This window comes from Festucalex cinctus, chromosome 1, assembly GCF_051991245.1.
Source record: "Festucalex cinctus isolate MCC-2025b chromosome 1, RoL_Fcin_1.0, whole genome shotgun sequence".
In the NCBI taxonomy this organism is placed as follows: domain Eukaryota; kingdom Metazoa; phylum Chordata; class Actinopteri; order Syngnathiformes; family Syngnathidae; genus Festucalex; species Festucalex cinctus.
In genome coordinates this window covers 66343410-66371246 of record NC_135411.1, presented here as the reverse complement: position 1 = coordinate 66371246, position 27837 = coordinate 66343410, and the positions used below count along the sequence as shown (strand labels likewise).

Here is a 27837-nt window from a genome sequence, read left to right as displayed (position 1 = left end):
TAACAGGGAATATAGGTTTTCAGCGTACCGCCAATTCACCATTTGGCAACACGGCCGTCTGGGTACAGGGAATCGAGTAGTTATTCCAAGCTGCTGTGTCTGGAGGATTCGAGACCAATACCCTGACCATTTTGGGAACTATGTTGGATACAAAGAGGCACCCTTCAGAGGCAATTAAAAAAATGTATATATTTACACATACTTATTATGTAGAGTACAGTGCATACTTTATTGTTGACTGTAAATAACATGCTTGAGTTGAACCACTCGTCCTTTTCAGCTCCGTATCACGATGCTGAAAAAACATCCTGGAAAGACAGACAAGTCATTGGTATATCTTTCAAATTTTTAACTTTTTTATTTTTCCTATGACAAGCGCAGACATGAAAATATTAATTCCAAAATTCACATCAAATATATAAACTGATACAATGCTACGTGTTATCTGGCATACAAAGTACAGCATTATGGATAAATGTTAGGCCAACCTGTCCTCTGGGGACTTGAAACTGGGCCAATTCAGCTGTGGGTGGGGGCACAATCCCTGGGAGAAGACCGAGATGCCGGGGGTCATTTGGCCTCCGAGTCCTTATCCTTGGGAGTCCCCCTGTCGATAAGAGTCGAGTCTCCAATATTTTGGCCTGCAGCTGAGGGATGTAATTGTAGTCCTTTTTTGTCTTCACTGTGTAGACACTGTAGCGCTGTGACTTCTTGTTGTATAGCCTTTTTTGACTGAAACACAACACACTCAACCTAAATTGAAATTATACATACAGTACTATGAAAAAAAAAAATTTGCCCCCTTGCTGATGTGTGTTTGCACATTTATCACTCACCAAAATTATCGTTTCATAAAAACAATTGTAAAATCCCACTAAGACAACCAAGTATATATAATTCAGTTTCTAAACAATGATTTCATTTACCAGTGAGTAGAAATACAGACCTATCTGACCCAAATGTGTAATTACTCCATTGAACCTAGTAGTTAGTTGTGCCATATTTGGCTGCAATAACTGAAATCTAACATTTACAATACTTGGTGATTATTCTTTCACACCATTTTGGAGGAATTTTGGACCACTGTTCTTTGTTCAAATTTGAAAAGGGACAATTACACATAGGGTCAGATAGGTTTGTATTGCTCATTGGTAAATACAATCATGTAAGAACATGCACTTTTTATATATTATTTTGTTGTGTCACTAATATAAAAATTGGACCGATGAAATGAAACCTTTGCAAGTGATAAATGTTCAAAAAATAAAAATCAGTAAGGGGAGCAAATAATTTGACAGCAATGTATGCAACTTCCCACACACAAATTGATTAATTGCATAGTTACTCACGAAACTTTGCCTTTACTGTTAATGTGTACTGGCCGGCGATTGTGGTGGTTGTAGTCTAATGCTGCTAGAAGAGTGCAGGCTTCATAGACGGGCGGGGAGAAAGCAAACCGCTTACCAGCATACATTAGAATATGGTTTTGGAATGATTCCAGTTTGTGAGTTGTCCTGTGGAATAACATATTAGAATTTTTTACTATATGCCATTACACCAAACTTCATATCAACTAGGCAGTTGCGTAGTTGCTTAGAATATAATGTCACTTTTTTCCACAAATAGGAGCAACAAATAGCCCTAAAAAGAAAAGGTAGCCCTAAAAAAACATTCAAAAGCATCCTGCAGAGAGAAAATTCTAATTACTTTTGTTTTATCTTACCTAAATGTTATGAATTTCTCCAAATCCTTCAGCCACCTCCTAATAAGCACAATTTGGGACAGTGCTTGATGTGCAGGTGAACCTGGTAGAAGGGCTTCTTTCTGTAAGGTCAAATCATCTATGGGTCCATGAAGACATTTTCCAAGGGCCCATTCATGTTCTCCACATACATGGTGAGGTACACCTCGCCAGATACTCTAAAAGAAGGTGAACACTTTAGTGGACACTGTCACACACGTCTGCCTTGGAACTCCTTATGGAGCTCCATGAAGCACAGGATATCAAACATTTGAATAATATATCATAGGTGTTGGGCATAAATGTCAATTCACATATTGTTGAATATCGATCCCCTCTAGGGGTGTTAAAAAAAATCGATTCGGCAATATATCGCGATACGACAGCACGCAATTCTCGAATCGATTCAATCGGCAGCCGAATCGATTTTTTAACATCCTTTTTTGATGGAAAAATATTCAACAAAATGTCAAACCTTCACACCTTCAGCATGGAAGAATGTTATATTAATGGAACATTAAGCCTTAATATTTTGTTTCAATGCTGTTCAAACATGAAAAAGGTTACAACCCGTTTGTTAAATACAGTGGCTCACTGACTGAAGTTTCAGATCAATAAATAATTTCATTTTCATACAAATCTTACAGTGTGCATGTACAAGTTTACTGAATGGTATTTTCTAAATTTGAGTAAAAAGTCGCAACAATCGACTTGTAAATTCATATCGGGATTAATCGGTATCGAATCGAATCGTGACCTATGAATCGTGATACGGATCGAATCGTCAGGTACTCGGCAATTCACACCCCTAATCCCCTCCAACAAAAATCTATAGTAATGGTCAGTCAACATCAGTGGCTGTAATTTTTTAGAAATGTTTGACAAATCATAATTGTTGGAAATGGCTTGGTCTCTTACATGATGCAATGCTAATGGTTGAGCAAACTTGCCAATTTTAAAGTTTCCTGAAAAGCGATGAAGTTGGAGACACATGAATTCTGCCTGACACCAGTGATAGACAACTCAGAAAAAATAGTCAGGGAAAGCATGCACAACTATGGATTATAGTCATAAAAGCAAGACAAACTCAAAGTACATACAGTACAAAATGTAGTCTATATATTCAATTGCACCATACTAACCATGAACTCTTCCCGGTTGCTCGCTTTCTGACAACTAAACCAAAAGTGGTTGACCACATCCTTGATCCACACAATTAATTGCTTCTGGCAAGTCAACATTCCAGCCTAGGAACAGAATAAATGTTTAAAATATATATATATTTTTTCTCCACACCAGTATTGTAAAAAAAATAATAATAATAATAATATTTTTTTTTCTTACAGCATGTAGTCTTTTTGTGAGTTTTTTTGCTACATGCCACACACCCAAAGAATGAATTACACTTCTGTCCTTGTATCTCCCTCTCTCGAGATCTGGAGATAAAACAAACATGAAACAAAAAAGTAAGTCTAAATTCAAATGTACTTATACAAATGAGCAATTTATTCTTACGCATCAGGGAAGCAATCTGCACATGAGCATCTGTTACTATTTCCTTTATGTCAAGCTCAGTCATTAGACTATCAATTGGTTTTTATAAATGCCAGCTTCTCCATGGTGATACTCTTGCGATCAGCCTGCCTCTTGTCCAAAGTCACAACACTGATAATATCCATAGTGTCTTGCTCCATTGTTGTGTATGTGCAATACTGTGCGGAGTGGCCTTTAGAAAGAAAAAAGAAAAAAAGAAAAATCAAAAGCATGATTAAATGCAGCTTTTTTTCTGGGGACAACAACATACTTTCAAGTGAGACAAGACATGGAGGTTGACAAGAGTACAGTCGGGCCACTATTTTTGTTGTTTTTTTTTACTTACCAGGGGAATCCATTCTTCCATCAGCTGTAAGATAAAAATATATATTGATATAATTATTATTACCAAAACCTTTCCTGTGGCTGTTTAGTCAAATAGATACTTACCAAGGGCAACAACACTCTCTTTAGGACGCAAACGCTCAATAACTTCAGTCCTCTTCTGTTCCCAGAACTCCTTTACAGCATCTACACAATAGGCATCTTGTATAGCGTAGAAGGTGCTATGTGACACCATTCCCATATGTGACGGGCCACTTCTGTATGTGGCAAATGCAGCCCCACGTCACTGTTGCTTCAAGCACCTCAGACACTCAGGTGGATAGTTGTAGTTGATGTTTCTTTTAATGTCAGATCACTGCAACACAGTGTGACAATGCAAGGCAGTGGTGAATCGCTGGGTCTCGGGCAAGCGGAATCACGCCAAGACTCCTCGTAGCTCTCATTTTACATAAACAAAGTTACTCTATTATCAAATAAAACAACAGTTGCACATTTCTAACAAAGTGATAATATAGTTTTAACATTTCTTCTTAATAAACAACAAAATTCACATAGAATTACAATCCAACAGAAAAAGAGCACATTCACTCTCATTTTCGGAGTGTCCCTGAACGCATCACAAGCAACGTAAAATGCGTCACGGCAAAATACAAAAATAATGGTGGCCACGCTGAGTTGTGAGCTCGAGCCATTAATACAGGGGTTGCGAGATCCGGTCCTCGAGGGCCGCAGTCTTGCAGGTTTTGGATATTTCCCTTCTTCAACACAGCTGATTCATGATCAGCTCATCAGCAAGCTCTGCAGAAACCTGATAACGAGCCTGTTAATTGGAATCTGCTGCACTTTGAGTAGGGAAATCTATAAAACCTGCAGGACTCCGGCCCTCGAGGACCGCAGTTTGCCACCCCTGCATTAATACAATCAAGGAAAACAAAACAGCACCATGAACAATAAAACAGCAAAAAGAAAAACATTTACCTGCAACACAGTGTGACAAAGCAAGGCAGTGGTGAATCGCTGGGTCTCGGGCAAACGGAATCTGTACAGCAAACGACCGTTGGGACGTTACATCAACCGCCAAAAGTTTGGACGACAAAACGCTACTTTTAGAATCAACAGAAAAAGCTATGTGGGTTCACAACAATCAAAGACAACCAGGTGAGCACACCACACAGTATCATAAGTACAATAAATCAAAATTAATACAGTATAATTATTAATTAATCCGGACGACCACGAGATGCGACTCACCACGCCAAGACTCCTCGTAGCTCTGAGCAAACGCTACGGGGCCGCCCTCCAAGTCCCACTGCGTGCCGTTGCGTCACTTCCGCCATAATTTAATACTAAATATATCACTCCGTTACACATATTCAAGAATTGGAAGAGGAGGGCTGTAATGTAATAGGGTTGTGAACCTTACAGGCTTCTGTAGACGAGACGTAAAGTGTGTTGGTGTCGTGAAGATGCACGGACGGGAGTCGCCATGTTTGCTAATAAAAGCATGTTCAAAGGAACACACAGTCGTCAAGCCTCATTAATATAACATGGTGTCAGAAGTTAAAGTGGAGGAAGAGTGACGTTATGGCGCAGTTTCAACCTCCACCGAGTCTGTGTCTGCAAGGCAATCTTGCCGAGAATTGGCGGATCCAGCGTTTTGAGCTCTTCTGCACAGCCAGCGGCATCGAGGAGAAGTCGGAAAAGGTGCAGTGCGCTACGTTTCTTCACGTCGCGGGAGAGGAAGCCATTAAAGTATGTAATACTTTCACTTTTGGAGAGGACGAGAAGGACAAAATAAATGTGCCAAAGGTGAAGTTTCAGGACTATTGTGAGCCCCGGAAAAACTTACCATACATACGCCACATGTTCTTCACAAGAGCACAAAAGCAGTCGGAGTCAATTGATTCGTATGTAACGGATTTAAAAAACAAGGCCAAGGACTGTGAATTTGGACTGTTACATGACTCCCTCGTACGCGACAGAATAGTTTGTGGCATTACAAACGACCAAGTGAGAGGCAGACTGTTAAGAGAAGCAGATCTTTCACTCGATAAAGCCATCGATATCTGCCGTGCAAGTGAGATAACTACCAGCCAAGTTAAAGCACTGACAGAGGAAGTTGAAATAAACAAAATACAAACTGTCAAACCGAAGGTTAAAAAGAAGGCCCAAATGGAGCAACGCGAGACAGAATGCAACAGATGTGGATACAAACATGGTGCAAATACATGTCCCGCTTTTGGCCAAACATGCAACCTGTGCAATAAGAAAAATCACTTTGCTAAAGTGTGTAGATCACAGACTAAACCAGGTAGACGAAAGAAAGTTCATGTGGTTGAACAACATGAAGAAGAGGAAGACATGTTATATATAGTAACACTACAGCAAATGTCAAAAAGTGATTTATTGCCCCTAGTCCTTTGAAGTAATGATTTATTGCCCCTAGTCCTTTGAAGTAAGCCCCGCCCCCTTCCGGCATCTTAGCCCCCCCCCCCCCCCCATAAACAGTCCTTTGAAGTAAGCCCCGCCCCCTTGACACCTTCTTAACCAATCAGAGACCGGAAGACGGCTTCTGTCAAAAAGTGATTTATTGCCCCTAGTCCTTTGAAGTAAGCCCCGCCCCCTTCCGGCACCTCAACCAATCAGAAGCCGTTATTTTGAATTAAGCCCCTACCCACTTGACACCTTCTTAACCAATCAGAGACCGGAAGACGGCTTCTGTCAAAAATGATTGATGACATTCTGCACCCCCCTCCCCACCCCCTCATCGTCTTAACCAATCAGAGGTTGGAAGCCACCCCCCTCATCGTCCTAGCCAATCAGAGGCCGGAAGACGGCTTCTGTCAAAATTTGATTGATGACATTCTGTTTCCCACAACATCAAAGACATGTTTTCCGGTCCCCCCACCCCCATTAACAAACATAGGGTTCCGGTCACCCCACCCCCATTAACAAACATAGGGTTCCGGTCACCCCCCAAACAGTAGCTTTATTGTTTTCCGGTCCCCCCACCCCTTTAACAAACAATTGATTCCGGTCACCCACCCCACCGACTGTCTACGTACTTCCTTTGAACCCCCAAACAGTAGCTTTTGTTGTCCAGGTGATAATAAACTTTTTTTTATCTTACAGGAAGGATCCTACCAGCTTTTGAAGTATTATGGGGAAAACGAGCCCTTGTATTCATGAAATTTTTCACACGAATACTGATAAAATGTACCAAACGGTGGGAAACGACCAATCTTCACACCCCGGATGGGCCTGTGTGAATGTAAATTAGTACGAGGCTCACTTAATCTAGTTAAAGTAAATATTAAAAAAATGTTATCCATTTGTTTTATGTTTTTTAAATAAATAAAAGAGACTTACCGATGTTTCAGAATTCGCAGTCGTGTCTCATTCAATGGGGTTTTTCTTTTTTAAAAAAAAATAAAAATTGTGACTAGGAGCTAGTGAGTTGCGACCCCCTCACGCCGCGGTAAACGGCGACATCTATTGGGCAAAGGATGTTACTACATATGGTTATTGAGTGAGCGACACAAGGAGGAGCTACACATTCCTCTTAACCGTATAATCTACGTTTTCAGTGTAACACGCCATCAGTTCAACCCTTACCTTGGATTTACCAAGAAGTTTGTCTTTTGGGGTCTCTGAAAAATCGGCAATCAAGATGGTGAAAGGTAATGATCTTTTTATTATTATTTTTATCGGTTTATTTGTATAGAAGATATAAAACTATTTCGCTATTATTTTTCATATCTTACAGATACTGTTACAACAACCGCTCAAGTGTACGATGCTCGTGAGTTTACTAAATTTTAATTATTAGTATTATTCTTCTTAATTTAATATAGGAAATTGTTTTATAAGGTCCTCAGCAGTTCGACTTTAGCGACGACGATTTTACAAAGGAGGATTACGGTAAGAATCTGTGTTTAGTCTAAAATTGTAGTATATTGAATTTTAATGTATATTTTGTTTTTATTTTCTAGATTCTATCAAAGCAAAGGAGTTTTCAGTTCTGCACAAAGAGTTACATTCGCTTCCTTTACTCTGGAGAAATCCAACGGGAGAGGTCAGTGTTTTGGCTGACGAGGATTCGAGGCCGGTCGCTAACGGAAGAGGCGAAGAAGAACCGGGGGCTGTTTCCGACGACGCCCGGAGCGCTAACGTGCTGGAAGCGGCTCCTATTCCCCTCGTTTCAGGCCGTGCCAGGATAAATATTAGCAAATACGTGACAACGAGTGGTGAGCGATTGATATTTATTATTAAAGAGAATTATATAATAAGATAAAACGCCTTCGTTTATTGTTATAGTAGAAATATGAAACGACGTAATGTTTTGAAATACTACATTACCCATAATGCCTGATCCGGCCCGCGAGATGGTTTTGTAAAGTTAAAAAAAAAAAAAAAAAAGACTGTCGGCCCAATTAATCAGCCGGCCACAATCAAAGCTTATAAATTCATAATTACACAAGTAAGTCTCAGTTGAGCAATGCATCTTGTACATGGAATTGCTCTGAATGTCGTTATTTTAAACACAATTTAAAGTTAGTTTGTTTAAAAAATAAAAACATGAATCAAACACAAACATGCTGAATAAGACACATTCAACTACACATATGACAAGGATTAACGTCCTTATAACTTCATTAACGGCACCCGGCACACAATCAGTGAACATTATACAGGTTTATGCAAAAAAAAATTTAGGACAATATTTGTACAGATGCGCCCCACAATTTAGGGCTGGCCCACAAATACCGAAAATCTGCATGTAATTGACGGCAATGTTTTACAAATTATTTTACAATTTTACCGATCCGGCCCAATTGCGAATATATTTTCCTCCATGTGGCCCCTGAGCTAATATGAGTTTGACACCCCTGCCATAGATGTATTTGTGCATGAAGAAGGGTGTGTACACTTTTATTTTAATTTTAATTAGAGTGAGGCGTGAAATTAATCGGTTGATGTTTTGTGCATTGTATTTGATAGCAATGTAATAAAGAAATCTCGGTAGGATGAACACAATAAAGTTGGTATAATTTTGTCTACAAAAGTAAACTAGGGTATTAAAATGTTGATATTGAATGTAAAACCTAAAAATTTGATTCAAAGGTATTCAATTTGTAAATTATACATTTTGAATGACGGAACAATGTATGACATTAGAGTAGCGAAAATTTGTTTACTTTTTTTTTTGTTTTTTTTTGTGTGTGTTTAAAAAAGATAATAATTGTACTAGTTTAAAAAATACTGATTTCTGGAGAGAATATGTAATCACAAACTCAGGCAGGAACTGCATGCGGACATTATTGGTCAGACGTCTGACAGCGTGTGTGCATGTTTTTTTTGTTTTTTTCCCTGTGTTTTTTCCCATTAGTAAAACAGACTGTTATATCTGATGCTTTAGTCTGAAGTATACTTTGTATTACGATACATGCGATTCTATACCTTCTATTTAAAACTAAGAAAATTGAAAGTATGAAACTTTGAGTTTCTTGATACCTTAATAGATTTATACTCTACTTAACCCTTAATCTTTAATTTTAAAGCCGATCTTTGCAACAATTTAACCAAAATCAGCTTCTTATCAGTAGATTAACACCTTAGTCTCTTACAAAGGGTATTCCTGTAAGCCCTTGGCTAATAGTTTTTTTTTAGAAAGGATCCACGGCTTGAATTTATGACACCATAGATGCAATATGTATATGAGGGAGGATGTGTACACTTTTATTTTAGGGCTGTAGCAATTCAAATTGGAATTTTACACATTTACCAGATTTAAAGACACACTTAGATGTTATCCTAAATGTTATAAGCGATTCTCTTTACAACAATTTAACCAAAATCATCTTCTTATCAGTAGATTAACACCTTTGTCTCTTACAAAGGATATTCCTATAAGCCCTTGGCTAATAGTTTTTTTAGAAAGGATCCACGGTTTGAATTTATGACACCATAGATGCAATATGTATATGAAGAAGGATGTCTACACTTTTATTTTAGGGCTGTAGCATTTCAAATTGGAATTTTCCACATTTACCAGATTTAAAGACACACTTAGATGTTATCCTAAATGTGATTCACTGTGCAAAATAATAATACTAATGACACTAAATCACGGCAAGGCGTTGCTCACGTTCTAGTTGTAAACCTGCTTTGGGGATATACATTTTCTACAAATGTACCACTGAGAATATTTACGAGCTTGTAAATAAAATACTAAAGGGGTACCAACATGAAAAATTAAATTTTTGGAGGTTTTAGCTGTGTTAAAATGCTCTTACCTCGCCAAATACATGACCGAATTGGAGTTTTCCTCCATTTCCCCCCTCTCTGAGAAATTCTGTTCCACAAAACACCAGCCCCACCCATCCTGAGAAAAAAAGCTGTAGGCGGCCTTTGACGCCATAAGGTTACCCTCTCTCACGTTTTTGGTGTACGTCTAGCTATGTATTTTATGTTTTCGAGCTGTTGTATATAAGATTGTGTTGTACATAAGAATTTTACCCCCTCTTACGTTTTTGATGCGTTATAAAACTAATAAATGCGCTGATTTTTTTTTTTTAAAAGGATTAGACTTAGAGAAGGTGTTGGTGGCACTCTCATGAATAAAACGCGCAAGTTGTTTTAGCCCCTCTGCAGATGCGTACACGTATAAAATGTTATTTTTCTGTTTCTAGTTTTGTTACCGCTAGTGCTATAATTTGTGTCTATACGATTTTTATCGGATGTCTCTATGTATTTTTGTTGTTGTTTAAGTTTATAAGGTTTGTATATACGAATGCGCTGTGTGGAAACGGGTTTTAATATCTATCGTTTTTGTAATATTTAAAAAACTAATAAATATACTGTTTTTTTTTGTTTTTCTTAAACTGATTTATGAAAAGGACTTGTAATCGCAAACTCTTTTTTTTAAAAGCAGTAACTGATTTAGGAGGTGGAGGGGCAACGTATTATGGGGATCATACTTTTTGAAATCTTTAAACTGTCGTTTGTAAGAGTCTTCTATCTTGATGTTAGCCTTTTTATCTGAATATGTATGAATGAAATATCTTCTAATTATTAGCTCGGATTCTTTCAATGGATAGCCCTGTAACCCTTAGGTTAGTAGTTTTTTTAGAAAGTATCTGGGTATGAAATATGTTATGTTAGGAATATGCCGTGTACGTGAAGAAGGTACGTCTGGCTATGTATTTTATGTTTTTGAGCTGTTGTATATAAGATTGCGTTGTACATAAGAATTTTATCCCCTCTTACGTTTTTGATGTGTTATAAAACTAATAAATGTACTGATTTTTTTTTTTTTTTAAAAAGGATCGGGCTTAGAGAAGGTGTTGGTGGCACTCTCATGAGCAGAGTGCGCAAGTTGTTTTACCCCCTCTGCAGATGCGTACACGTATAAAATGCTATTTTTCTGTTTCTAGATTTGTTACCGCTAGTGCTATAATTTGTGTCTATACGATTGTATCGGATGTCTCTATGTATTTTTGTTGTAGTTTAAGTTTATGAGGTTTGTATATACGAAAGCGCTGCGCGGAAATGGGTTTTATCCTCTTATCGTTTTTGTAATATTTAAAAAAACTAATAAATATACTGTTTGTTTTTTTTTGTTTTACTTAAACTGATTTATGAAAAGGACTTGTAATCGTAAACTTTTTTTTTTTTTTAAAAGCAGTAACTGATTTAGGAGGTGGAGGGTGAGGCTGGTCCAAAGTGTGCATGTGTGCTTGCGTGTGTAAGGTGTCAGTGTTTACGCCTAGGGGGCTATAAAACAGTCTTTGAAAGTGATTGTCATACGATGCTTCGATCTGAAGTATACTACTTTGTAGTCGCGTATAAATAATTTTATACATTCTTTTTAAAAAGAGAGAAATGTAGGTACGAATGTTCGAGCCTGTTAAAATGCAGCGAACTTTATACTTGATTTAGAAATTATTCTTTAATTTACTAGGGCAATGTATTGTGGGGGTCATACTTTTTGAAATCTCTAAGCTGGTGTTTGTAAGAGTCTTCTATCTTGATGTTAACCTTTTTATTTGATGATGTATGAATGAAATATCTTCTAATTATTACCATGGCTTCTATCAATGGATACCCTTGTAAGGCTTAGGATTGTAGTTTTTTAGAAAGTATTCGGGTATGAAATATGTCATGTTCGGGACATGGTGCGTACGCGAAGAAGGCTGATGTAGTTTTATTTTTGTTTTGTTTACGATTTAGTTTTTTTTTAGGGGGATGTAGGCATCGTTTTAAGGTGCCAGGTGTATTTTGTGTAAATAATATATGGATACTTACTTTTTATTTTTGTTACCGATAGTGCTTTGTTTCGTGAAACCCTTATGTTTTGTTTTGTTTCTTGTTTTTTTTTTAACTTACCCTTCGATGATAAATAAAACGTCTTTAGACTTATCGCTAGCGAAGATGTAGCACGTTTAACATTCTAAATAGTTTTATCGCTGCACGACGTATTCGAACTAAGAGATCCCAAGTCTTTGTGAGTTTTTTTTTCTCTTTTAAATACTTAGAAATTCCCATTGTTAAATTAGCCTATAAGATATTATTGAATATGATAGGCTGTAAGATTAGCTATACTAAATCACCCCTGGATTTAAAACACAAAACTATGAGATTTAATCAGAGCGTAACAATCTACCGCGACGATCTTTTTTAATCTTAAAACCGCTCTTTGCAGCATTTTACCTAAATATATAGTGAACAAACGTGTATCTTGTATGACTAAGAGACATTTAACTTTTGATTGAACGATTTATTTCTTCCTTACAAATCGCGCTTACTTTCCAATGATACGCGTAGGTAAACAATTTTTTACAAGTATGATTGTGAAATAACAGCTACTAAATTACTTAATTTGAATGAATAATATTATTTAAGACGTCTACCCATCTAACGCTTTAAAAATAGCGACATAATTCAGATAAAAATATTATTCGTACTATATTGTTTTTTTTGTTGTTTTTTTTACAATAGTTTCAGAGTTCTCACAATAGATGTTCGATGATACTATTTTATGTTTTTCTTACCGGTATGATTAACTTCTATTACATTTATGACTTTTCGCTATTATCTTTACATCGTTTTAAGGTGGCCGGTGTATTTTGTACAAATAATATATGGATACTTATTGATTTTTGATCAATTTTTACTCGTATATTTACCTACTTTTGCTTTTAGGCGTATGTTAGTTAGTTAGTTACTTGTATATGAGTGCGTATTCTAACTTTCCCATTCACTTCTTGGTTCCATTCCATCACCCCTGTGAGACCGGACTCGTCTACTTAATATCACTAAAGTCTGTTCAAAAATCATTGGACACCCTGACAGAGCCTCATATTCCTTTTGTGACCGAATCCTGCTCGATCCGTTTCACTCACTTCATCGAATGTTTGAGTGGCTTCCATCATCTCAGCAGGCTGAGACGCCCACTCTGACGAACACAGCGGCGGAGGAGGAGGAGGACTACATTTGTCCCCAGAACACTAAAATCTCTTGAACAGTGACCCCCCTCCCGGGCCAAATTGCGACAGACTGACTGACTGACACGTAGCACTTTAGTGTGAAGCACGGAGCACTTTCTTTTGTTTTTTTTTATTGTTATTTATTATTTTTCGTATTTGTTTTTTTTAATGTTCATTGATTTCATGTTTTGTTTTTTTTTAACTTCCCCTCGAGGACAAATAAAAGCGTTTTTGAATTGAATATTTAATTACTTGTGGTATTTTATTCATTTTTAAGTTATTTTTTTGTTTGTTTTTTTATAAAGTCAAATTATTACCTTTATGAAACTTTTTAGTTCTCCTTACGCTTTACTATGAAATGTTTCAAAATACTCGGTCCCTCCAAAACAAAGTAAAACAAAACGTGTTTACACATTTTTATTTTAAAAATTCTAGGCGTAACTTTGCCGAGTATTAATTTAAAAATTCTAGGCGTAACTTTGCCGAGTATTAATCGCCCGCTTGTATTTTTATTGAATGCGTACGTATACCGTTAAAATTTGTAATTAATATTTAACTACTCGATTCCCGTATTGACTAATTATTCGTGAGGCTAACGTTTTATAATTTAAAGTTATTCCGAGAGTTTACTCTTTAGCGACGTCTTTACACGCTTTAAACGTCGGCTTATACCCCTTGTGTCTTTACTGACGAATATTATCGTTAAATGTTTTATCCCGGATTAAAACAGGGGGGACTTATTCAAAGATGTTTTATTTTACGGTAAATGTTTTTATATTAGTCGCATATTGATTTTAATGTGCGAAGGAATCAAGGAGACTCTCTGACTTGCATTTTTTAAAAATCTGTTGTTTTAGCGCCACCAACCTTTTTTTTTTGGTAAAAACCACGCCCCTGTGGGGGGTCTCGTGCTAATAAAGACCGCTCCCCCTAACATTGCGAACGTTTGATAATCTTTGAGGAGATTCACTAGTGCCACCACCTCCGGGGGATCGAGTTAGAACGATCTGGACATCCCCACGACTCTCCAGAAGTATGCAGATTTTCACGTTTTGTTTTACTTTGTTTTGGAGGGACCGAGTATTTTGAAACATTTCATAGTAAAGCGTAAGGAGAACTAAAAAGTTTCATAAAGGTAATAATTTGACTTTATAAAAAAACAAACAAAAAAATAACTTAAAAATGAATAAAATACCACAAGTAATTAAATATTCAATTCAAAAACGCTTTTATTTGTCCTCGAGGGGAAGTTAAAAAAAAACAAAACATGAAATCAATGAACATTAAAAAAAACAAATACGAAAAATAATAAATAACAATAAAAAAAAACAAAAGAAAGTGCTCCGTGCTTCACACTAAAGTGCTACGTGTCAGTCAGTCAGTCTGTCGCAATTTGGCCCGGGAGGGGGGTCACTGTTCAAGAGATTTTAGTGTTCTGGGGACAAATGTAGTCCTCCTCCTCCTCCGCCGCTGTGTTCGTCAGAGTGGGCGTCTCAGCCTGCTGAGATGATGGAAGCCACTCAAACATTCGATGAAGTGAGTGAAACGGATCGAGCAGGATTCGGTCACAAAAGGAATATGAGGCTCTGTCAGGGTGTCCAATGATTTTTGAACAGACTTTAGTGATATTAAGTAGACGAGTCCGGTCTCACAGGGGTGATGGAATGGAACCAAGAAGTGAATGGGAAAGTTAGAATACGCACTCATATACAAGTAACTAACTAACTAACATACGCCTAAAAGCAAAAGTAGGTAAATATACGAGTAAAAATTGATCAAAAATCAATAAGTATCCATATATTATTTGTACAAAATACACCGGCCACCTTAAAACGATGTAAAGATAATAGCGAAAAGTCATAAATGTAATAGAAGTTAATCATACCGGTAAGAAAAACATAAAATAGTATCATCGAACATCTATTGTGAGAACTCTGAAACTATTGTAAAAAAAACAACAAAAAAAACAATATAGTACGAATAATATTTTTATCTGAATTATGTCGCTATTTTTAAAGCGTTAGATGGGTAGACGTCTTAAATAATATTATTCATTCAAATTAAGTAATTTAGTAGCTGTTATTTCACAATCATACTTGTAAAAAATTGTTTACCTACGCGTATCATTGGAAAGTAAGCGCGATTTGTAAGGAAGAAATAAATCGTTCAATCAAAAGTTAAATGTCTCTTAGTCATACAAGATACACGTTTGTTCACTATATATTTAGGTAAAATGCTGCAAAGAGCGGTTTTAAGATTAAAAAAGATCGTCGCGGTAGATTGTTACGCTCTGATTAAATCTCATAGTTTTGTGTTTTAAATCCAGGGGTGATTTAGTATAGCTAATCTTACAGCCTATCATATTCAATAATATCTTATAGGCTAATTTAACAATGGGAATTTCTAAGTATTTAAAAGAGAAAAAAAAACTCACAAAGACTTGGGATCTCTTAGTTCGAATACGTCGTGCAGCGATAAAACTATTTAGAATGTTAAACGTGCTACATCTTCGCTAGCGATAAGTCTAAAGACGTTTTATTTATCATCGAAGGGTAAGTTAAAAAAAAAAACAAGAAACAAAACAAAACATAAGGGTTTCACGAAACAAAGCACTATCGGTAACAAAAATAAAAAGTAAGTATCCATATATTATTTACACAAAATACACCTGGCACCTTAAAACGATGCCTACATCCCCCTAAAAAAAAACTAAATCGTAAACAAAACAAAAATAAAACTACATCAGCCTTCTTCGCGTACGCACCATGTCCCGAACATGACATATTTCATACCCGAATACTTTCTAAAAAACTACAATCCTAAGCCTTACAAGGGTATCCATTGATAGAAGCCATGGTAATAATTAGAAGATATTTCATTCATACATCATCAAATAAAAAGGTTAACATCAAGATAGAAGACTCTTACAAACACCAGCTTAGAGATTTCAAAAAGTATGACCCCCACAATACATTGCCCTAGTAAATTAAAGAATAATTTCTAAATCAAGTATAAAGTTCGCTGCATTTTAACAGGCTCGAACATTCGTACCTACATTTCTCTCTTTTTAAAAAGAATGTATAAAATTATTTATACGCGACTACAAAGTAGTATACTTCAGATCGAAGCATCGTATGACAATCACTTTCAAAGACTGTTTTATAGCCCCCTAGGCGTAAACACTGACACCTTACACACGCAAGCACACATGCACACTTTGGACCAGCCTCACCCTCCACCTCCTAAATCAGTTACTGCTTTTAAAAAAAAAAAAAAGTTTACGATTACAAGTCCTTTTCATAAATCAGTTTAAGTAAAACAAAAAAAAACAAACAGTATATTTATTAGTTTTTTTAAATATTACAAAAACGATAAGAGGATAAAACCCATTTCCGCGCAGCGCTTTCGTATATACAAACCTCATAAACTTAAACTACAACAAAAATACATAGAGACATCCGATACAATCGTATAGACACAAATTATAGCACTAGCGGTAACAAATCTAGAAACAGAAAAATAGCATTTTATACGTGTACGCATCTGCAGAGGGGGTAAAACAACTTGCGCACTCTGCTCATGAGAGTGCCACCAACACCTTCTCTAAGCCCGATCCTTTTTAAAAAAAAAAAAAAATCAGTACATTTATTAGTTTTATAACACATCAAAAACGTAAGAGGGGATAAAATTCTTATGTACAACGCAATCTTATATACAACAGCTCAAAAACATAAAATACATAGCCAGACGTACCTTCTTCACGTACACGCCATATTCCTAACATAACATATTTCATACCCAGATACTTTCTAAAAAAAACTACTAACCTAAGGGTTACAGGGCTATCCATTGAAAGAATCCGAGCTAATAATTAGAAGATATTTCATTCATACATATTCAGATAAAAAGGCTAACATCAAGATAGAAGACTCTTACAAACGACAGTTTAAAGATTTCAAAAAGTATGATCCCCATAATACGTTGCCCCTCCACCTCCTAAATCAGTTACTGCTTTTAAAAAAAAGAGTTTGCGATTACAAGTCCTTTTCATAAATCAGTTTAAGAAAAACAAAAAAAAACAGTATATTTATTAGTTTTTTAAATATTACAAAAACGATAGATATTAAAACCCGTTTCCACACAGCGCATTCGTATATACAAACCTTATAAACTTAAACAACAACAAAAATACATAGAGACATCCGATAAAAATCGTATAGACACAAATTATAGCACTAGCGGTAACAAAACTAGAAACAGAAAAATAACATTTTATACGTGTACGCATCTGCAGAGGGGCTAAAACAACTTGCGCGTTTTATTCATGAGAGTGCCACCAACACCTTCTCTAAGTCTAATCCTTTAAAAAAAAAAAAAAAATCAGCGCATTTATTAGTTTTATAACGCATCAAAAACGTAAGAGGGGGTAAAATTCTTATGTACAACACAATCTTATATACAACAGCTCGAAAACATAAAATACATAGCTAGACGTACACCAAAAACGTGAGAGAGGGTAACCTTATGGCGTCAAAGGCCGCCTACAGCTTTTTTTCTCAGGATGGGTGGGGCTGGTGTTTTGTGGAACAGAATTTCTCAGAGAGGGGGGAAATGGAGGAAAACTCCAATTCGGTCATGTATTTGGCGAGGTAAGAGCATTTTAACACAGCTAAAACCTCCAAAAATTTAATTTTTCATGTTGGTACCCCTTTAGTATTTTATTTACAAGCTCGTAAATATTCTCAGTGGTACATTTGTAGAAAATGTATATCCCCAAAGCAGGTTTACAACTAGAACGTGAGCAACGCCTTGCCGTGATTTAGTGTCATTAGTATTATTATTTTGCACAGTGAATCACATTTAGGATAACATCTAAGTGTGTCTTTAAATCTGGTAAATGTGGAAAATTCCAATTTGAAATGCTACAGCCCTAAAATAAAAGTGTAGACATCCTTCTTCATATACATATTGCATCTATGGTGTCATAAATTCAAACCGTGGATCCTTTCTAAAAAAACTATTAGCCAAGGGCTTATAGGAATATCCTTTGTAAGAGACAAAGGTGTTAATCTACTGATAAGAAGATGATTTTGGTTAAATTGTTGTAAAGAGAATCGCTTATAACATTTAGGATAACATCTAAGTGTGTCTTTAAATCTGGTAAATGTGTAAAATTCCAATTTGAATTGCTACAGCCCTAAAATAAAAGTGTACACATCCTCCCTCATATGCATATTGCATCTATGGTGTCATAAATTCAAGCCGTGGATCCTTTCTAAAAAAAAAACTATTAGCCAAGGGCTTACAGGAATACCCTTTGTAAGAGACTAAGGTGTTAATCTACTGATAAGAAGCTGATTTTGGTTAAATTGTTGCAAAGATCGGCTTTAAAATTAAAGATTAAGGGTTAAGTAGAGTATAAATCTATTAAGGTATCAAGAAACTCAAAGTTTCATACTTTCAATTTTCTTAGTTTTAAATAGAAGGTATAGAATCGCATGTATCGTAATACAAAGTATACTTCAGACTAAAGCATCAGATATAACAGTCTGTTTTACTAATGGGAAAAAACACAGGGAAAAAAACAAAAAAAACATGCACACACGCTGTCAGACGTCTGACCAATAATGTCCGCATGCAGTTCCTGCCTGAGTTTGTGATTACATATTCTCTCCAGAAATCAGTATTTTTTAAACTAGTACAATTATTATCTTTTTTAAACACACACAAAAAAAAAAAAAAAAAAGTAAACAAATTTTCGCTACTCTAATGTCATACATTGTTCCGTCATTCAAAATGTATAATTTACAAATTGAATACCTTTGAATCAAATTTTTAGGTTTTACATTCAATATCAACATTTTAATACCCTAGTTTACTTTTGTAGACAAAATTATACCAACTTTATTGTGTTCATCCTACCGAGATTTCTTTATTACATTGCTATCAAATACAATGCACAAAACATCAACCGATTAATTTCACGCCTCACTCTAATTAAAATTAAAATAAAAGTGTACACACCCTTCTTCATGCACAAATACATCTATGGCAGGGGTGTCAAACTCATATTAGCTCAGGGGCCACATGGAGGAAAATATATTCGCAATTGGGCCGGATCGGTAAAATTGTAAAATAATTTGTAAAACATTGCCGTCAATTACATGCAGATTTTCGGTATTTGTGGGCCAGCCCTAAATTGTGGGGCGCATCTGTACAAATATTGTCCTAAATTTTTTTTTGCATAAACCTGTATAATGTTCACTGATTGTGTGCCGGGTGCCGTTAATGAAGTTATAAGGACGTTAATCCTTGTCATATGTGTAGTTGAATGTGTCTTATTCAGCATGTTTGTGTTTGATTCATGTTTTTATTTTTTAAACAAACTAACTTTAAATTGTGTTTAAAATAACGACATTCAGAGCAATTCCATGTACAAGATGCATTGCTCAACTGAGACTTACTTGTGTAATTATGAATTTATAAGCTTTGATTGTGGCCGGCTGATTAATTGGGCCGACAGTCTTTTTTTTTTTTTTTTTTAACTTTACAAAACCATCTCGCGGGCCGGATCAGGCATTATGGGTAATGTAGTATTTCAAAACATTACGTCGTTTCATATTTCTACTATAACAATAAACGAAGGCGTTTTATCTTATTATATAAATCTCTTTAATAATAAATATCAATCGCTCACCACTCGTTGTCACGTATTTGCTAATATTTATCCTGGCACGGCCTGAAACGAGGGGAATAGGAGCCGCTTCCAGCACGTTAGCGCTCCGGGCGTCGTCGGAAACAGCCCCCGGTTCTTCTTCGCCTCTTCCGTTAGCGACCGGCCTCGAATCCTCGTCAGCCAAAACACTGACCTCTCCCGTTGGATTTCTCCAGAGTAAAGGAAGCGAATGTAACTCTTTGTGCAGAACTGAAAACTCCTTTGCTTTGATAGAATCTAGAAAATAAAAACAAAATATACATTAAAATTCAATATACTACAATTTTAGACTAAACACAGATTCTTACCGTAATCCTCCTTTGTAAAATCGTCGTCGCTAAAGTCGAACTGCTGAGGACCTTATAAAACAATTTCCTATATTAAATTAAGAAGAATAATACGAATAATTAAAATTTAGTAAACTCACGAGCATCGTACACTTGAGCGGTTGTTGTAACAGTATCTGTAAGATATGAAAAATAATAGCGAAATAGTTTTATATCTTCTATACAAATAAACCGATAAAAATAATAATAAAAAGATCATTACCTTTCACCATCTTGATTGCCGATTTTTCAGAGACCCCAAAAGACAAACTTCTTGGTAAATCCAAGGTAAGGGTTGAACTGATGGCGTGTTACACTGAAAACGTAGATTATACGGTTAAGAGGAATGTGTAGCTCCTCCTTGTGTCGCTCACTCAATAACCATATGTAGTAACATCCTTTGCCCAATAGATGTCGCCGTTTACCGCGGCGTGAGGGGGTCGCAACTCACTAGCTCCTAGTCACAATTTTTTTTATTTTTTAAAAAAGAAAAACCCCATTGAATGAGACACGACTGCGAATTCTGAAACATCGGTAAGTCTCTTTTATTTATTTAAAAAACATAAAACAAATGGATAACATTTTTTTAATATTCACTTTAACTAGATTAAGTGAGCCTCGTACTAATTTACATTCACACAGGCCCATCCGGGGTGTGAAGATTGGTCGTTTCCCACCGTTTGGTACATTTTATCAGTATTCGTGTGAAAAATTTCATGAATACAAGGGCTCGTTTTCCCCATAATACTTCAAAAGCTGGTAGGATCCTTCCTGTAAGATAAAAAAAAGTTTATTATCACCTGGACAACAAAAGCTACTGTTTGGGGGTTCAAAGGAAGTACGTAGACAGTCGGTGGGGTGGGTGACCGGAATCAATTGTTTGTTAAAGGGGTGGGGGGACCGGAAAACAATAAAGCTACTGTTTGGGGGGTGACCGGAACCCTATGTTTGTTAATGGGGGTGGGGTGACCGGAACCCTATGTTTGTTAATGGGGGTGGGGGGACCGGAAAACATGTCTTTGATGTTGTGGGAAACAGAATGTCATCAATCAAATTTTGACAGAAGCCGTCTTCCGGCCTCTGATTGGCTAGGACGATGAGGGGGGTGGCTTCCAACCTCTGATTGGTTAAGACGATGAGGGGGTGGGGAGGGGGGTGCAGAATGTCATCAATCATTTTTGACAGAAGCCGTCTTCCGGTCTCTGATTGGTTAAGAAGGTGTCAAGTGGGTAGGGGCTTAATTCAAAATAACGGCTTCTGATTGGTTGAGATGCCGGAAGGGGGCGGGGCTTACTTCAAAGGACTAGGGGCAATAAATCACTTTTTGACAGAAGCCGTCTTCCGGTCTCTGATTGGTTAAGAAGGTGTCAAGGGGGCGGGGCTTACTTCAAAGGACTGTTTATGGGGGGGGGGGGGGCTAAGATGCCGGAAGGGGGCGGGGCTTACTTCAAAGGACTAGGGGCAATAAATCACTTTTTGACATTTGCTGTAGTGTTACTATATATCATGTTCATTGGCACAGTAAGCAAAGAGGATGAAAAGCATATGAACATGATGGAGACAGCACACGTGAAAAGTGAGGAAGAAAAATGGACTCAGAAGTTGGAAATAAACAAGAAAACTGTGGATTTTAGACTGGACACAGGCGCAGACTGTAATGCAATGTCAGTCAAAACATTGAAGGCACTGAAAGTCAAAGGCAAGCTCAGGACAAGCAAAAGCAAACTTGTTCCATTTTTTGGACAGAAGATGGCACCACTTGGAACTAGAACATTGACATGTGTTCATAAGGGCCGCGAATATGACATTGACTTTGAAATCACCCAGCAGGATGTTCCAGCTATATTGGGGGGTGACACCTGTGTGGAACTTGGATTGGTGAAAAGAATGCATCAAATTGGAAAAGAAAATAACATTTTGGAAGAATATGCAGATATTTTCAACGGATTGGGATGTTTACCAGGAAAACATCACATAAAGATTGACCACAATGTTACACCGGTTGTGCATGCGCCCAGAAGAATTCCCGTTGCACTCAGAGACAGAGTCATTAAGGAACTGCAGCGCATGGAGGACATGGGAGTGGTCGCCAGGCAGACAGAGCCAACTGACTGGGTGAACAACATGGTGACTGTTGTCACACCCAGGAAAATCCGTATTTGTATGGACCCAAAAGACTTGAACAAAGCCATTAGACGGGAGCATTATCCTTTGCTCACAGTGGAGGAGGTAGTGTCCCGTATGCCAAATGCAAAATACTTCTCTGTGCTGGATGCCAATCAAGGTTTTTGGCAAATTGAGCTTGATGAAAAGAGCTCGAAGCTCTGTACATTCAATACCCCCATTGGGAGGTTCAGGTTCCGGCGTTTACCGTTTGGAATTTCATCAGCACCAGAGGTGTTCCAGAGGGCTATAGCACAGATGATCGAAGGTCTCGAGGGTGTGGTGAACATCATTGATGATCTGCTTGTGTGGGGAGAGACCCTGGAAGAGCATGATCACAGACTGAAGTTGTTGCTGGAGAGAGTAAGAAGGAATAATGTGAAACCGAACAAAAACAAATGTGTGATCAGGACAACAGAAATCAAATACATTGGACACACACTCAGCGCGAATGGACTGAGACCTGATGAGGAAAAAGTGAGAGAGGTGACACAGATCCCGGCGCCACAGAACAAACAGGAACTTCAGAGATTTCTGGGGATGACCCAATATCTCGCAAAGTTCATTCCAAATCTTTCAGACATCAGTGCACCTTAAAGGAAGTTGCTTGAAAGTGAAATAGAGTGGCACTGGGAGGAAACCCAAAAAAGGAGTTTTGAGCAGCTTAAACAGCTGGTCACCAATGCTCCAACTTTGAAATTTTATGACGTGAACAAACCCGTGACATTATCCGTTGATGCTAGCTCAGAAGGCATTGGAGCAGTAATACTGCAGGATGGACAACCAGTAGCAAGGTCACTCACTGAATGCCAGAGCAGATATGCTCAAATTGAAAAAGAGCTACTTGCCATGTCTACGGCTGTGAAAAATTCCATCAGTATGTGTATGGAAAACACATCCTGGTGGAGAGTGACCACAAGCCTCTGGAAAGCATTTTTAAGAAACCATTACACCAAGCTCCCATGAGGCTTCAGAGGATGCTGCTGAGGCTGCAGAGGTACAGTCTTAAAGTCACCTATAGGCCTGGCAGTGAACTGCATATTGCGGATGCTTTGAGTCGAGCATTTCTCAATGAGCAGAAAGAAGATCTACTAGAAAAAGAACTGGAGGTGAATCTGATTACACAGTTGCCCCTGTCTGAGGAAAAGTTACACAAGTTCAAGGTGGCTACAGCAGAGGACCCGGAAATGCAGTTATTGAAAGACATAACTGTTCGAGGTTGGCCACATGAAAGAAGTGCAGTGCCACAAGAAATTCAGCCTTATTGGACATTCCGTGATGAAATCACTCATTCATCTGGATTAATGTTCAAAGCAGCAAAGCTTATTGTTCCACAACAGCTGAGACAAGAAATGTTACAAAAGATCCACGAGTCACACTTGGGAATTGTCAAGTGCAAAGAAAGAGCTAGGGATGTTTTGTATTGGCCGCACGTCTAAAAACATTGAGGATGTTGTAATGAAAATCGCAACAGCAACCCAAGAGAGCCACTACTGTCACATCCGGTACCAGGAAGACCCTGGGAGAGAGTAGGGACTGATCTGTTCCACTTCAGAGGCTCTGAGTTCCTACTGTGTGTGGATTATTATTCAAAATTCCCCGAAATTGCAAAGCTGAGCAACACCACCAGTGGTAGCGTCATCGTCGCTCTCAAATCAATGTTTGCAAGGCATGGTGTTCCTGATGTTGTTGTCTCGGATAATGGACCGCAGTATGCAAGTGGTGAGTTCAAGGACTTCGCTGAAAAGTGGGAATTTAAGCACATCACATCGAGTCCTGGCCATGCCCAGTCGAATGGTCAAGCGGAAAGGATGGCTCAGACTGTTAAAAATTTGCTGAAAAAGACGGAGAGCAATGGAGACCCCTACATCTCGTTGATGGAGTATCGCAACACACCGTTGGAAGCTATAGGATTATCGCCAGCACAATTGCTGATGTGACGGCGACTGAAAGGAAGGCTCCCGACCTCAAATTCCCTGCTTACACCTGATGGAACTGCCCAGATACAGAGTCGGTTGAGAAGGAAGCAAGAAAAGCAAAAACTGTATTTTGACAGGCAAACCAAGAGACTCTCTGAATTGCAGGCAGGTGACAACGTCAGGATACAAACAGGAGAATCCTGGCAGCCAGCAGTGGTGTTACAAGAGCACGAGCAACCAAGATCTTTCGTTGTTCGTACACCGGATGGGAGGTTGTACAGGAGGAACAGGAAACATCTCAGGAAAACTGAAGAGGAAACCTTTCATTCTACCAGTGACTTTGAGAGCAGGTCAAACTCGGATTCAGAGGCACATATTGGTAGTTACGCTACTCACATATATTCACCAGAGCACACAACTGATACAGAGAAGCGAGGTATGCTAACTGGACAATTAAATACACCTTATCGCACCAGATCTGGTAGACTAGTGAACTTACCTGCTAGATATAGAGATGGGTAGATGCTTGAAAACAAGTGTTTTCTTTTGGTAATTCGGATGTTATGAATACCATGTTGTTGATTTTCATGTTCTTTTTAAGGTAAATTTGTTGTATTATTAGTTTGCAGGAATTGCATTTCAGGAAAGGAAAAAAAAAAAGCAGGAGAAGGAAAATTGGGTGTTTGGGAGAAAATATCATCTATAAAAAAAAGGGGGATGTAATGTAATAGGGTTGTGAACCTTACAGGCTTCTGTAGACGAGACGTAAAGTGTGTTGGTGTCGTGAAGATGCACGGACGGGAGTCGCCATGTTTGCTAATAAAAGCATGTTCAAAGGAACACACGGTCGTCAAGCCTCATTAATATAACAGGCAACTTTTGTATAGTTGTTTCCTGATAGAAGAATGTTGGTGGCTAACATGAAGTCTCCTCCTTGCATTCCATACTTTAGTAATGGATGGCTGTTCCATACCCACAATTTATGCCCATGAGAGCAATACTGTGTATAAGGGGGGTAGCAGGAGTGAGAGGGAAGATATATATTATACATATGAAGTACCGTAATATTTTGTAATTGTCAATCATAAATGAAAAACCTGACCTACCCATTCCAATATTACTGCAGTACCTCTCGAATGCAAGCGTATCTCATATGGTGGAAGTCCTTCACAGTTCACACCTGTGCTGTCATCACTGTAGTAACATTTAGTTATTGGCAGTTGTAAAAAAAACGGCCAGTTGTATCAAATTTTTGTTGTATGTGATGGAAGCAGGCTGTTTGATGAGATCACTTGTTTCTTTTACTCTATGTGGTCCTGGAAAGATGGAATGATCAAATTCTTCTGTAGGGCATGTCTCTTCATCTTGCTCTTCACGGTCATGGATGTCAATGACAGCGTCTTCATAATCAACAACAGGAAGGTTGTCAATATCATCCTGTAACGAACCACAAGCACTGCGCAGATACAAGAAATATAAATATATATTCACTTTACATAATTTATTACATTTGGAAATTCTCATATTACTACACCACATACCGCACATAGATGGGTGGGACATAATCAACATCAGATGGGTCTCATCTGATATTGTCTTCGAATTCTATACTGCAAGAAAATAATACAAAGGGAATGATGAATTAATCTGCATACTCAACCATTTTTTATATGCCTGAGCGCGAAATAAACGGAGAATTTTTGACAACTTACACAGTGTTGTCAAAGCTGTTGGCTACCTCCTCATCAATTAGCACTGTTGGATACAACTCCATCGATTTGAAGCTATCCAGAAAAACAAATTGACAAAAAAAAAAGAAAAAAAAAGCGCACTAATAGAGAAATCTGCAAAATGTTAGAAAATAAACATACACATTTTGACACGTTTACCTTTCTTCCAATGGCCCTACTTCCTCATTTAGTGGTTTCACTCCAACCATTGCAAAGTTCTCCCTGTTGAAATAAAATTGTTGTGAACATGCATTTATGGCTGAAATACAATCTATTTCACCAACTCACAATTATAATCACATTTCTACAACACAACTCTTACACCCTCTCTTTACACATTTATTCAACAATACCCCCATACAAATATACCCCTTCATTTGGTCTCCACTCATAGCGTAACCACACTTATACAATAACCACCTCCCCCCAAATATATATGACCCTCTATTTACACCTACTTACCCCCACCTAATTTGGTCATGACTGCAAAGTAAAAGCAGAAAAACACATAATCTACCGACAGGTTACACAAAGTAATGTTGTGATAAATGAACACCCATGCCTTTGCATAAAATTTTGTGACATACGACCCATTTTCGTAAGAAAGAAAATAGTGCCTGCCTAGCCGTCTGATTCCCCTGCACTGACTCTGTGTGGCACCCCCAATTTCAGAGGTGTTGATGTTGTTGGAGCTGCTCTGGTTTTCTCATATCTGTAAAGACATGACGATTGAGAAAAACATAGACCCATTCACTGCTTGTGTGGTGCGGCTGTGAATGTTATCGGCATTCAGTAGTAGCGTTCACATTCAGCTAGCATGATGTAGCTACAATAGGCTATCGTCACGGAGGAAAATAGACCAACATTTATAGCCTGATTGAAACGCAGCGGAATGGAACGTCCATTCTTCAGAAAGTCATACTTTTATATTTCATCCATTCTTGCTGCCAATTTCATGCTAAAAGTTGCCGTCCACCTCAATAGCTACAACCGAGAAGTGGGCGATCTTGAGGTTACTGCAAATTGAAAACAACAAATTTTTTTTTCGTTCTAAATGTCAAGATACTCGCTTCTTACCTTTGGAGTAGAAAGCAAGCCAGTTGTGCATCACTTTTCAAATCCAAATCAGATCTCAACTCTCTCCACCGCTGAAATGCCAAACCAATATTCAGTCTCGTTCTTGCCCGCCATCGGTCACTCTCAACTTTAGATTTTTTCGTGGCACTTGACAATGTTTTCCTTTTTTTTAGACTTCCGCGGAGTAACGAAGGGTGTCTGGGGCAAGCTAGATGCAGGTGGCGGTCTCTTCTGAGCAGACTCCATTGCAGTGAAAAGTTCGTACTAGTTCCGTCTTCGCGACTACAGGAAACAGTGGACGAGCACGCGCATGACGTCACATCCGCTGACAGAGGGCGGGAAATTCGAAGAATTCGGACCGGACGCTTCCTAAATAATATTGGCCAGAGGCTTGTAGGAGTACCCATTGTGAACAGCTAAGATGTTGATCTACTAATTAGAATATGTTTCAGTCATAAATGGTCAAATAAAAAGGCTATTGTTAAGAGATTTTTTTGGGAAATCCTCCATAGAGTAGCTTTAATAATAAAAATACCCCCCCAAAAAAATTCGCTCGCGGCCTTACGGGCGCTCGCATATGTGAGTTTTCAGCATGTCCACTACAAAAAGTCACCGCTTGCCACTGATAGATAGATAGATAGATAGATAGATAGATAGATAGATAGATAATCTTAATTAGATTACAATAATGTATTTGAGATCCATGTACTATATATTATTATTATCATATTAATTCTGATTCCTTGTTTGTGTCTCATGCAGATTGTGATCACACTTAAAATAATTTGTATCTTGAACAG

General features: G+C 37.7%; 1 protein-coding gene and 1 long non-coding RNA gene across 4 annotated transcripts; both read right to left on the bottom strand.

The window, feature by feature from the left end:
- Positions 1 to 186: 186 nt before the first annotated feature.
- LOC144007387 (uncharacterized) lies at positions 187 to 25482 on the bottom strand. Of its 3 annotated transcripts, none has more exons than XM_077507187.1 (11): positions 25337 to 25482; positions 4598 to 4658; positions 3725 to 3974; positions 3621 to 3644; positions 3257 to 3467; positions 3086 to 3177; positions 2884 to 2988; positions 1724 to 1920; positions 1350 to 1514; positions 489 to 732; positions 187 to 308 (listed from the first exon to the last, which is right to left on the bottom strand). In XM_077507187.1, the coding sequence occupies exons 5-11, from the start codon at positions 3318 to 3320 to the stop codon at positions 288 to 290; spliced, it is 888 nt and encodes a 295-aa protein (XP_077363313.1). In that variant the 5' UTR covers positions 3321 to 3467; positions 3621 to 3644; positions 3725 to 3974; positions 4598 to 4658; positions 25337 to 25482; the 3' UTR covers positions 187 to 287. The 3 variants fall into 3 exon arrangements, with proteins under 3 accessions (XP_077363313.1, XP_077363165.1, XP_077363247.1); XM_077507039.1 differs by lacking the exon at positions 25337 to 25482 and adding an exon at positions 4871 to 5614; XM_077507121.1 differs by lacking the exon at positions 25337 to 25482 and adding an exon at positions 5043 to 5614 and having other exon boundaries at positions 4598 to 4965.
- A 60-nt stretch (positions 25483 to 25542) lies between these two features.
- LOC144007351 (uncharacterized) lies at positions 25543 to 26349 on the bottom strand. Its single transcript, XR_013280161.1, has 4 exons — positions 26120 to 26349; positions 25943 to 26014; positions 25772 to 25840; positions 25543 to 25686 (listed from the first exon to the last, which is right to left on the bottom strand). It is a non-coding gene; the product is annotated as an uncharacterized LOC144007351 (long non-coding RNA).
- Between the last annotated feature and the right edge of the window lie 1488 nt (positions 26350 to 27837).